Here is a 13,954-nt window from a genome sequence, read left to right as displayed (position 1 = left end):
GGCCATTATTAGTATTATATGTTAAATAGAGTGACATAACTTGATAATTTAAATAAGTCGGACGGTTCAGTACCGTTGTATACAGTATCAATGCAATACTTCAAGCATTTGCTGATATATTAACTGATGTGTGCTAAAACCTTTGCCAGAATTTCTAAGTCGAATAATAAAGGCCCATAATTTGCATTATTTTCAAGTAAATGTTATCTGTTTTCATTAATGAAAAAGGTTTGATAGTTGGGAACACGTACCTAAAGTTTCGATGCAATACACCCTTTCAATTATACCGTGTTTTAAATTATTTGCCCTTTGATGACGTCACGAGGGGATAGCCGATAATAGAGCGCTATTTATGCGAGATGGTCAATTTTCAGCGGTGGAATGCGTTGTAAGGTTCAGAACAGATTTGATGCCTTTTTAAATATATTAATTTGTTTATGTAGGAAACATTCCTTGTATTAATTAACCGAAATAGCCGCGCTTTGAAGCAAATAATCGGTTTGTCACATATGTTCGCGAATTCCTTGAATCCTGAGAAAACCTATATGTAATAAAGGCCCATAATTTGCGTTATATTCATAACAGTGTTATCTCCCTTCATTAAACAAGTAGGTTGGAAACACATATGTTAAGTTTCAATGCAATACATGATGTATTTGCTGAGACAATGACTTGAAGGTTCTTACATGTGAGACGTTAATTAATGTGTGACGCGGACGCCGACGCTAGGGTGAGTAGTATAGCTCTCCGAATATTTCGAATAGTCGAGCTAAAAACCGAATATTGATAAGAAAATTTGAACCTGTCCCAGTTAAAGGGTCAAGCTTCATCATATAACGCTCGGTTGTAATTCTGTACGCAATAAATCGGTATGAAGAGTAGCAACTGGACGACAAGAACAATTACTCATCAGTAAAAACAACATAGATGACACAAGGGGGTTCATAAAACAAAATATATTAACAATCGAGAATCAGACCAAATTGCCAAATATCTAGTGAAATACTAAAAAAGCAAACGCACTTTAAAACGGTTTTATTTTCGAACAAAATAACAATATATTTATATATGTTTATAATGATTTCACAAGTTGTTAAAGTTATTTAGCCTTTTAAACCATTCACAATCGACAAACTAATTTCCAGTGTCTAAATATAATGCCCCTTTCTGCCTTATTTATCATCTTTAAACAGTGTTCAAATCAGTTGACAGCTGAAACTTAAGAGTCAAGAAACTTAGACAATTCTGAGTTTACATGGTGACATAATGTAAAAAGCAACTTGTCTGGATAATACACCCCTACAACAACCAAGGATACCCTGGCCTTCTTTCCATAACAAATGCCAATATTTTACAGCCTTTAAGTAAATATTGTATAACTTATATAAAAAAATCAAAAAGGCCATTACCAAAAAAAGAACAACAGATACCCGATGCAAAACAAATGTTACAGAGATAATAACTAAAATACTAAATATTGTGTGCGCTAGTTTGTTTGCTGTTTCTCGATATAGGTTATACTATTTAATTATATACTGAAATAATGTTAAAGTAGATGGCGTGTTTTCATTGAAGTTGCATATTATTCTGTCATTTGGTTCTTCCACCTGATACACTTCACTCGTTGATTATCAAGTTTATCACAAATGGATTTATGCCGCTGATAACGAGAAGGGAACTCTCCATGTAAGTATCTTCCCGTGTTATTCAAGCGAGAAAGACGCGCCCCAACCTCTGGGAGTCGGTAAATCAAGTTTTCCAAACCGTCGCCTAGCGCTGTTCGCACGACATTGGCCAATCTGATTTGTTCGTGTTTTCTCAACTTCCCCGCAAATACGTCCAAACCCGTGAGAATAAAGTGTGGACAAACACCCGCCTTAAGAAAGCGGTAGAGCGTTATGATACAGCTGTGAATGCACTTGATCAAGTTTTCTTCATTCCAAAGATCATCCGGAGTCTGTTCGACGGTACGAAAAAGAACGGTCTTCAGATGAAAACTTGTTAGATTGTCGCCAACCAATGGTTTGAATATCGTCTCTTTAATCATTTTCAAAACAACGTAACATTTAACATGCACATTTCTGAGACTTAAAAACAACATTCTCTCAATGAGGTTGGGAGCGAACCTCCACTCTAGACCTTGCGTTGGGCTATCAGGGTGGCCAGCGGGTATGATGAACCAGTCAATGGTTTTCGCCTCCTCGAGCATAGCCAGGGTAGGCCAGTGGCCAGGCCGACGTCTGTCAATCCATGTCATACACGTGTCTGGTACAGAACGGCATTTGTTCCATGGAACAAAATCTAGCTCTCGACACCATCCTTTGGAAGGTCCAGTTTTTCGAAGCATCAAACCAACATTTTCATAAATTCTTGCGAATTCGTGATCAAGGTAGGTGTTAAGTAATAGAATTCGCCCTCGGTCATCTACGTGACAGTACCTAGCGACACCCTGGGGCGTATTATCAACATTCCTGATAGGAAGTGGCTTGTCATCGCGAATAAGCTGTACGACGCAGTGCTGAGGCGGGAGGTAAGATGGCTGTAGAATGCGCCTATTGTCCCGCCCGTTCTCCCAGTCTGCCCAATCCCTCCAAACTGAAACGTCTCTGTTACAGGAAAGGATATCCACGTCCGAGGCCGTCCCCGGGATAACGCTTCCTTCCCGTTGACTTCCGACATAGAAATGTTTGAAGTTCCAGCCACGTGCTTCTGACACTTCGTTGTTCAACTTTTCCATTAAAGCATATGTCTCTCTGCGCATGTACACAATGTTCTTGCTGATTCCGATATCATCTAGCACACGTGAAAGTCGTAAAGACGAACGATATATAACGTCATTAACATCGGCACGTAACATCTTTGTCAGTCAATTAGTTACCAAGCAATCCTTGTTAGCATTGTATCCTTTACTATTTTAGATAAATCCAGTTTTTATTTGTTAAATGGATATGTCGGTAAAAATCTTTGCATAGCTTTTATGTTTAAATGTTACATGAAATCCGACAATAAACAAATATTGATTTGACTTGACTTGGTATATAAATAGTTCATTAGATTGTGCAGTCAGCGGTATTTTCAATAATCCTGCCACTATTTAAAGTGAGTTCATAGTATCCTCTGATTTGCAAGTACGTAGAATGAACAAATACAACTACGTATTCCTCATTGATATTCACACGTATCAAGATTGTAAATACCAAGCAATCTTTTTATCAGTATAAAATCATACGTGCTGACTTTTTTACACTTATAGGAACCCAATGTTTAAAAGTACGCGAGCGAAGCTCATACAATCCGTTGTAGTTTTTGCCAGTTTTTCAAGTCTTACTTCCACATTTTGAATATGAATCAGTTGATAACACGCCTTTATGTTATAAGTAAACTTGCACACAAATTTAATCACACTGTTTATCAACCTACGCGGAAAATTACGAAATCCACAAATCACACAAGTATGTACTTTCGTTTTCCATATACCTCTCATTAAAACGCGTGTTATCGTTCTCACCGATAAATGTTTACTCATCGTTTAAATGGACTCTCAGGTTCATAAGGGTCAAACATCAGACGAAGCATTTTCATGTTAAAGCTGCACTCTCACAGATTTATCGTTTTGGCAAAAAAAAAATTGTCTTGGAATGAGCAAATGTTTGCGTAAATATATGCAAATTAGTGCTATAAGACAGCCTTTCATATTTAAGTTCAAAAATTGATGGTTAATGCGTTTTTCTTAAACCGTTAGTAACGCTTTTAGCCATACAATATTTATTTTCGAACAGGAATATGAAAATCTGCGACCTGATCTTTTGTCAGCAGTCTTATATCACCGGTGTGCAGATAATTACGCAAAAATTTGCTCATTCCAAAACAAAAAAATAAAATGAAGTCTAAACGGTAAATCTGTGAGAGTGCAGCTTTAAATAAAGAGCTTGATTGTTTGGAATAATTGAAACCGTTTAAGACTATTTAAACACATCATAGAATATGCTTTATTTTGCTGACAAGCATTATTCACGCTATTAAAAATTTTATGACCTTAGGATTAGATTTAAAAAGTTATGTTTAAAGCTGCACACTCAAAGATTGGTCGTTTTAACAACTTTTTTTATTTATTTTTTTGTCTTGGAATGAGACAAATTTCGAGTAAATGTCTGAAAAACAGTGAAATAAGACTGTTGTTAAAAGATCAGATCGCAGTATTTAATATCTGGTTTATAGCTTAAAGCGTTACAAACGCTTTAATAAAACCGAGTTTTTCGCAGTTTTACAAACTTTTGTGATCTGTTCTATTGTGAGTTATTTTATATGACTGATTTGAAGGCATCAATGCCAGATTCACCTGCTTCTAAAACAAAACAAACATATATACAATGTCAAAACTTTCAGTCTGTGAGAAGGCAGCTTTAAATGAGAATCCGCCAGTAAAGTTTCGTGTTTGTTCATAAAAAAGTAGATAAATAAAGTCTAACTCCGTTCGCTCGAGCTCCCAGTGACCAGTGAAATATCTCGAGCCTCGGAAACTTCGAGCCAAGCGGGAATGTTTACCTTCTGTATTCTAAAGAAATTGGTCCTTTCATCTAGTTTGAGCCAATGAAGAATTCGAGCGAGGCGAGTTCGAGCCAACTGGTTTCGGCTGTATACTGGAACCGAACTGACAGATTCTTATTTAAACACAAATTTGTAAACCTGAACTTAGCCTGACCTAGACCTAAAAGCAAAATAGCGTCGACAAATTTAAAAGTGTGTTAAATTCATCTTGATCATTTTGAAATGTAGAAAAATTTCGATGTAGTAATAAGTTGTGTTTGTTACACCGCTAAAACTCATCATTCGGAACTCCTCAACCATTTCCCATAAAAAAAACGGATGTATATATACGGTTTACAAAGTCAGAAATCTTTACAGTTTAACTACAATGCAAGTAGATCGCGTTATTATTAATATATTTAAGAATTTACGAACTTCTTCTACTGGCATACATACGAGGTTGTTTTCGATGGAAAATGGCCGAGGAGTTCCGAATAAAAACTCAAATGCCTAAGAAGCCATACTATAACTGGGAGGCCGTTTCGTCTTTTTATTTTATTATTTTCAATTGCTATAGTTATCTATTTATTATCTAGCTATAGTACTAAGACAAGTATTTCAATATTTTTAAAAGTATTTTATGTTGGATTATTTCAGAACTGTAGCTAATAACACTAGCAGAAAGCATGCAATTTTGTATGAAAGTGTTTTTTTCCGGACGTGAAGTTGGACACCTCTTAAGACATACTTGATACATTGTATTTTATACTTCTAAGTGGTCGCCATTCTATCAGTTCATGTACAAGAAACAGACCATAAAGTATTGGTGAAATGTTTTTAGTATGTACTTACATGATTAAATGGTTGGATGCAATGTAGTCTCATAACCATTCATTTTCTGTAAGAACATATTAATAACCTTTACCATTTTAGTGGTCTATATATAGTGTGTGTATACCACGTGTTAAATTTCGACATATATACTATGTCGGAAGGCAATATTTTGCTTAAAAGGAAAAATTAAAACAACGGTAACTTTTCTTTTACTACACCATTTTAAATGAAACAAATGGCACACTATTCAGATTAAAGAGCCCCACCTTCGTTTTATTGCCCGAGTTTGATTAGGTGATTAGTTTCTTCAAACACTTCGACAAACCTGTGTCCAAAATAATGTTTCGACAATGCTATCAGGCGGCGGTTCTGCGAAAAGGTTTATTGAAGTGTTTTAAGAAACTAAACACTCAATTAAACTCTGGAAGAATATAAAAGGCGGGGCTGTGTAAAATGGTGAAGAAGTAGTGAAGTTATCTTTGTTTAAAGTCTTCATTCATAGCAAAATATTGCCTTCAGACGTAGCATTTATGACGCAATTTATCGCGTGGTATACACATACTGATACTATTGTGTAAAATATCCTCTACGTGGGCCAGCCACAGTATATATTTACCGCTTTACCTGATCAAAATGAATAACGGCTGAATGCTGATTTACTGAACAAAAAGTATTGGCAAATTTGAAAAATACGGCGTTCTCATTGGACAAAAAGAAAATGATGACCAAATAAAACAGATAATTTCCAGAGATCATATTTTGATGATTATTGATTGAATAAGATTATATTAGATACTACGTTTAGACTTACGTGAGCTGTATGTCAGTATTAAATCGTACTGATGTATTTTATGAGGATATAAACACTCTGTACTACCGAATCTAAACAAATAGTGAGATGAAAATAAAATTAGGTTTTTACAATATGTTTACCAGAATGTACTCTAAATTATATTATAAAGTGAAACGTTAAGGCCAAGAAAAGGTTTCAAATAGTCCCAGGTCATTTCATTACAGTGTGAGTGCATCAAGATTCTCAAAGATACCATATTGGTGATGAATTCCATACTGATACATTAACCATGATACCATACGGGTGATGAGTTCCATACAAATACACTAACCATGATACCGTATTTGTGATGAGTTCCATACAAATACACTAACCATGATACCGTATTTGTGATGAGTTCCATGATAAAAAAAAACTAACCATGATACCGTATTGGTGATGAGTTCCTAATAAAACACTAACCATGATATTATATTTGTAATAAGTTCCATGATAACACACTAACAATGATACCATATTGGTGATGAGTTCCATACAAATACATTAACCATGATACCGTATTGGTGATGAGTTCCATGATAATACACTAACCATGATACGATATTGGTAATGAATTCTATGATAACACACTAACCATGATACCGTATTGGAGATGAGTTCCATGATAATTAAGTAACCATGCTACCGTATTGGTGATGAGTTCCAAGATAATAAAGTAACCATGATACCGTATTTGTGATGAGTTCCATAATATTACATAAACCATGATACCGTATTGGTGATGACTTCCATGATAAAACACTAACCATGCTACCGTATTGTTGATAAGATCCTTGATAACACACTAACCATGATACCGTATTGGTGATGAGTTCCATGATAACATACTAGCCAAGATACCGTATTGGCGATGAATTTCATGATAACATACTAACAATGATACCGTATTGGTGATGAGTTCAATGATAATACACTAACCATGATACCGTATTGTTGATGAGTTTCATGATAACACACTAACCTTGATACCGTATTGGTGATGAGTTCCATTATAATACACTTACCATGATACCATATTGGTGATGAGTTCCATCATAATACACTTACCATGATACAATATTGTTGATGAGTTCCACGATAATACACTATCCATGATACCATATTGGTGATGTTTCGATGATAATACGCTAACCATGATACCGTATTGGTGATGAGTTCCATTATAACACACTAACCATATTATAACACACTAACCATGATACCGTGTTGGTGGTGATTTCCATGATTACACACTATAAATGATACCATATTGGTGATGTGTTCCATACTAACACACTAACCATGATACCGTATTGGTGATAAGTTCCATGATAAAACACTAACCATGATACCGTATTGGTGATGTGTTCCATGATTACACACTAAACATGATACTGTATTTGTGATGAGTTCCATGACAACACACTAACCATGAGACCGTATTGGTGATGAGTTCCATGATAACACACTAACCATGATACGTATTGGTGAGATTTCCATCATTTCACACTAACCATGATACCGTATTGGTGATGAGTTCCATGATTACACACTAACCATGATACCGCATTGGTGATGAGTTCTATGTTATACACTAACCATGATACCGTACTGGTGATGAGTTCAATGATAATACACTAACCATGATGCCATATTGGTGATGAGTTCTATGTTATACACTAACCATGATACCTTATTGGTGATGAGTTCTATGGTATACACTAACCATGATACCTTATTGGTGATGAGTTCTATGTTACACACTATCCATGATACCGTACTGGTGATGAGTTCAATGATAATACACTAACCATGATACCTTATTGGTGATGAGTTCTATGTTATACACTATCCATGATACCGTACTGGTGATGAGTTCAATGATAATACACTAACCATGATGCCATATTGGTGATGAGTTCTATGTTATACACTAACCATGATACCTTATTGGTGATGAGTTCTATGGTATACACTAACCATGATACCTTATTGGTGATGAGTTCTATGGTATACACTATCCATGATACCGTACTGGTGATGAGTTCAATGATAATACACTAACCATGATACCTTATTGGTGATTAGTTCTATGTTATACACTATCCATGATACCGTACTGGTGATGAGTTCAATGATAATACACTAACCATGATACCTTATTGGTGATGAGTTCTATGTTATACACTATCCATGATACCGTACTGGTGATGAGTTCAATGATAATACACTAACCATGATGCCATATTGGTAATGAGTTCTATGTTATACACTATCCATGATACCGTACTGGTGATGAGTTCAATGATAATACACTAACCATGATACCTTATTGGTGATGAGTTCTATGTTATACACTATCCATGATACCGTACTGGTGATGAGTTCAATGATAATACACTAACCACGATACCTTATTGGTGATGAGTTCTATGTTATACACTATCCATGATACCGTACTGGTGATGAGTTCAATGATAATACACTAACCATGATGCCATATTGGTGATGAGTTCTATGTTATACACTATCCATGATACCGTACTGGTGATGAGTTCAATGATAATACACTAACCACGATACCTTATTGGTGATGAGTTCTATGTTATACACTATCCATGATACCGTACTGGTGATGAGTTCAATGATAATACACTAACCACGATGCCATATTGGTAATGAGTTCTATGTTATACACTATCCATGATACCGTACTGGTGATGAGTTCAATGATAATACACTAACCACGATACCTTATTGGTGATGAGTTCTATGGTATACACTAACCATGATACCTTATTGGTGATGAGTTCTATGGTATACACTAACCACGATACCTTATTGGTGATGAGTTCTATGGTATACACTAACCATGATACCTTATTGGTGATGAGTTCTATGGTATACACTAACCATGATACCTTATTGGTGATGAGTTCTATGGTATACACTAACCATGATACCTTATTGGTGATGAGTTCTATGGTATACACTAACCATGATACCTTATTGGTGATGAGTTCTATGGTATACACTAACCATGATACCATATTGGTGATGAGTTCTATGGTATACACTAACCATGATACCTTATTGGTGATGAGTTCTATGGTATACACTAACCATGATACCTTATTGGTGATGAGTTCTATGGTATACACTAACCATGATACCTTATTGGTGATGAGTTCTATGGTATACACTAACCATGATACCTTATTGGTGATGAGTTCTATGGTATACACGAACCATGATACCTTATTGGTGATGAGTTCTATGGTATACACTAACCATGATACCTTATTGGTGATGAGTTCTATGGTATACACTAACCATGATACCTTATTGGTGATGAGTTCTATGGTATACACTAACCATGATACCTTATTGGTGATGAGTTCTATGGTATACACTAACCATGATACCTTATTGGTGATGAGTTCTATGATAACACACTAACCATGATACCATATTGGTGATGAGTTCCATTATAAAAACATTAACTATGAACACATAATTATTTTTTATTTTTACCATAACCATGATTTATTGCATACAGTTTATGTCAAAAGGTAACAATACATTCGCATATAGATTTCAAAATATATGAATATTAGGGGAAAAAAACGCGCCAATGAACATTCGGCACATTGATAAGTTAACGAATGTCAGAAAAAAAAACTTGAACATCTTAAAAAGCCAAGAGTTATATTTCATGTCAAACTAGTTTTTAAATATAACTTATGACAAACAAGAATAAGGGATTCTAAAATGGTAAGATCACTCGCTGACAATGGCTGGTCTTCAATACTGGTCTTTATTGGTTCTAAGAATGATGTAGCTAATCGGATTGCTTGATATAAATAACGAACCTATACAGTGACTGGATTCAATATGTATGACCATAGGTTGACTGAATACCACCCAAGATAACAGATCCCCTTCTTTCCAAACATATCTTCTTTAATTTATCCATTGTATTACAGTGAAATGCAACGTCGGAAGGCAATATTTTTCTTCGAATGAAGACTAAAAACAAAGATACACAAATGAAGCAAAGGGCAGTCTATGCCGCTTAAAGAGCCCTGTTTTTGTTTTCTAACCGGAGTTTGATTAGGTGATTACTTTTCACAAACACTTCGACAAACCTGTTTCCAAAATATTGTTTTGGCAGTGCTCCATCAGGCAGCGTTTTGTGAAAAGGTTTGTCAAAGTGTTTTGATATATTATGCTCTCATTCAAACTCTGGTAAAAGACCAAAGGTGGGGCTCTGTAAGCGGCGTAGACTATGCAATGTTTCATTTGACATGGATAAGAACTAGTGAAGTTATCTATGCTTCATTCGGTGCAAAATATTGGTTTTTGACGAAGCATTAATAACTCAATTAGTTACATCACAATAACACTATCTTACTGTAATATTGAGATGAATATACACAACGTAAGCTTTTTTGAATACGGCCTCTGATGGGGCTTTGTGTTGTTGTTTTTTCAGGAAAATCAGCAAACATATACACGGTGTAGAATCTAACCGAAGTATTGACGAATGTAATGGAGCAGGTTGCGGTCAAATTCGAAAATAAAAAGGCGTATTTCAAGGCATTTCTTTAAGTATCTTAACAAATATGCTGTGCACGGAATGCGCGTTATTAAAACTTTAAATCGCTATCTTTTTTGTTGCTGTGAATTGTGTCGTTAGATCCTAAAGGTCGAAAACATTTTATGACGGTCGGTTTGTAAATTTGTAAATTGTACTGCCTCAATACTGAATATTGTTTGAAATGCATTTTTTAAAATGTTTTTTTCCTCGAAATAGAGAGCACATGCTCTCTTATATTCGTGAATTCTACGGCTTGATTCTCCATGGTATAAAAAACTATTTTTACAGTTCTAATACACAGCTATGCATATATAGGATCTTACATGAGTTGCCATTTAATTCAAGCAATTATGAAACAAGTTGAGAGAAGCTGATAAAGCAAGCCTTTGGAGTCTTATGACTTTCCCGTAACGAGTTACATATATATTAATTAAATGGCAACGTAGTACGAACTGCCGGCAGTTCATATTTATACGAGATGCAATATAAGAAAAGTTCCCGGACTGGTTATATATTGATGTACATTATATATTGCACAATTTTGACGTCTGACTATGACGAGACTTGCGCCTATGATAGGGGGTTCAGGTGATTTTAACTTTGTGGTTTTAGTACACATGACGTTAGGTACTGTTAAACCAAATTCTTTGATAAACTCATCACTTTTTATTTCGCCCAATTCGGTAAACTATGTGAAAAGTTATGCCATTTTTTAGCTTCGTTATCGGGGGTAATAATGTAATCAAATGAACCATGATAATATAAAGGGTTTACAAAGCATAGGCTATGGACTTTTGTGTATTTCCGAGATTAAAGGCCGATTTACTAGGTCGCAGATTTTAATCTTAAGAAGGAATGAAATTTTCCGTCAAGTCGGCGGTAAGCAGCTAAATGGAAAATGGATGGTACGCAGGCATTTTTAATAAGTGGGTAGAAAATGTATTGAATTTAAAGGGCAATACTTTACAAAACATTGACTCGTATACAAGCACCTACAATGACGTAATTTCATTGGTAAACGTTTACAGTACTACATTTCCGTACGAAGTGATTTGTACGATGTGAGTTATGTGTATTAGTTATGTAAAAAATGATTGTATTGTGTGATTAAGCAGGAGTATATGTACAGTCCTATAGGATAAAGTTAATGCTTTATTTCGATGCAATTTTATTTTTTTCTAATCTAAAAACTGACAACATTACAAAGGCAGTCCGGGAACTTTTTGACTGCATCTCGTACAACACTAGTGTAAAATATGAACATACATAATCATTGTATCACAGCCGAAACAAGGAACGTAATAATGAAGATTTGTCGTATACAATAATATAAAATGCACTTTTAACAGCTTTTACCATCAAAAAAGTACAAATGAGACTTATGTAACAATAATCAAGTAGTCATAACATTGAATACATGCATACATCCATGTCAATTTAATACATATTATAATTTTATCTAATAATGCGTTTTCATAAGAACCTATTTTCTGAACTAAATAATAAAACTATTATAATGTATCGAACACTTTTCTAATCTCCTTTAAAAGGTTTAATTCAAAAACAAATTTCTGTGATTACAAACATTCGTGTGTTTTTTTCTTATGTCTATAAGCGATTATGCCAAAAATGAAATTCATCACTAAAGGGAACACAACAAAATATAAAAATTAAAATCTCAAAGTCATAAAAATACAATACAATCTCAGTAAAAGGAAACTATATTTTTACAAAACAAGAATACATAAATATAACTGTAAGATTGTAATGATCTTTGAGTATTTAAGCAAACAAGTCATGGACAGATAAACTCAACATTTTTTTACGATATTGACTCTTATATCTGGGCAAATATGTCGCTATAATGCAGCAGTCCCACATCGCCGCTTATAGCTCCCTTGTAGATCAGACAGCGCAACGACACGAAAAAAAGACTAAAAAGATTACTATTAAATAAAATGTTATATAAGGTTTGAATTGCCAGCTAGAAAATATAGAATTTTAATCAGATATTTGACAAATTTTAGTCCTGGTTGGTCTTATCAAGGACGGCTAAATATTGAATGTGTGACTGATTCTTAAATGCAAATGCCCATATTTGAAAATATGGTGTCAAGGAAAAGCATAATGCCCTTTTTTGATAAAGGCACGAGCAGTATCACATAGTACCAATCTTTCTGTTGCACAATACTAATACAAATATCACAATACTTTTGGCTAGAATTAATGACAATGAACGCACGAGAAACTACTAAATGCGTACACTATCCTCAACTTTCATAATTGTGCAGTTAGAAAAAAATACACTCCCCTGTTACAGAATTGGTGCTACAAATAATGCTTTGCCCAATACTCTATTTAAATGCGAATATGTATGCAATATGAGCATTACAAGATATTGTGGAACTTACATATTATTTACTTATAACTTAAAATCAACACTACAAACACTATGTACAAAGCCTTACCAAACATGATTATTTACACTTTTACCAGGAACAATGCTAGACATCGCGCGGGTGTCACACCAACTTTCCTTTTTTCAAAGCGAACGTCTATGATTACATGTATGCAATATGTTTACTGTAAGGTATGTTAAAATATAAATATTGTTGCTATTGGCATCTACAAGCTCTACAAGCATATGTACAAAACCAGATCAATCGTGAAATAATTCACAATAATTCATATTGTTGGAAGAAACAGTGCCAGAACTTGAATTGCGCGGGAACTGTTGTGGAAACGACATATTGTTTTTTTTAAGTACACTGGCGCATTAATCAGAAGTATTAACGCATATGAACACGCTTAAGATTATAAGCCTTCGGACGAATTACACAAAACAAAGAGGATACGCAAAAGTTACACACACACATTAGAAAAAGAATCAGCAAACAATTATAGGCAAGATATGAAATAGCACATATATGTGTTCGCAAGTACGCACAGATTATTGAAAAAGTATCATAGACATAAAATGTAAATTTTTAGATATAACTTTGGACTAGGTATTGAGAGTAATCGTCAGTGAGTTTCATTAAAGTGGCTTTATTAATATACATTTAAAGTTCATAATATACTCGTTTAAAAAAAACTATACAGAGATGGCACATCCGCCCGCCCCCCCCCCCCCCCCTAAATTCGTCCAAGTTTACTTTTTG

The 13,954-nt window shown here is 34.7% G+C and overlaps 1 protein-coding gene across 1 annotated transcript; it reads right to left on the bottom strand.

Annotated features, from left to right (window-relative positions):
- Window positions 1-1,582: 1,582 nt before the first annotated feature.
- LOC128235615 (uncharacterized) lies at window positions 1,583-2,857 on the bottom strand. The gene has a single exon (XM_052950422.1). It carries the CDS (start codon window positions 2,855-2,857, stop codon window positions 1,583-1,585), a length of 1,275 nt encoding a protein of 424 aa, XP_052806382.1.
- Window positions 2,858-13,954: the final 11,097 nt, after the last annotated feature.

This window comes from Mya arenaria, chromosome 5, assembly GCF_026914265.1.
Source record: "Mya arenaria isolate MELC-2E11 chromosome 5, ASM2691426v1".
NCBI classification, from domain to species: Eukaryota; Metazoa; Mollusca; class Bivalvia; order Myida; family Myidae; genus Mya; species Mya arenaria.
This window is presented reverse-complemented; position numbering and strand designations above follow the sequence as displayed.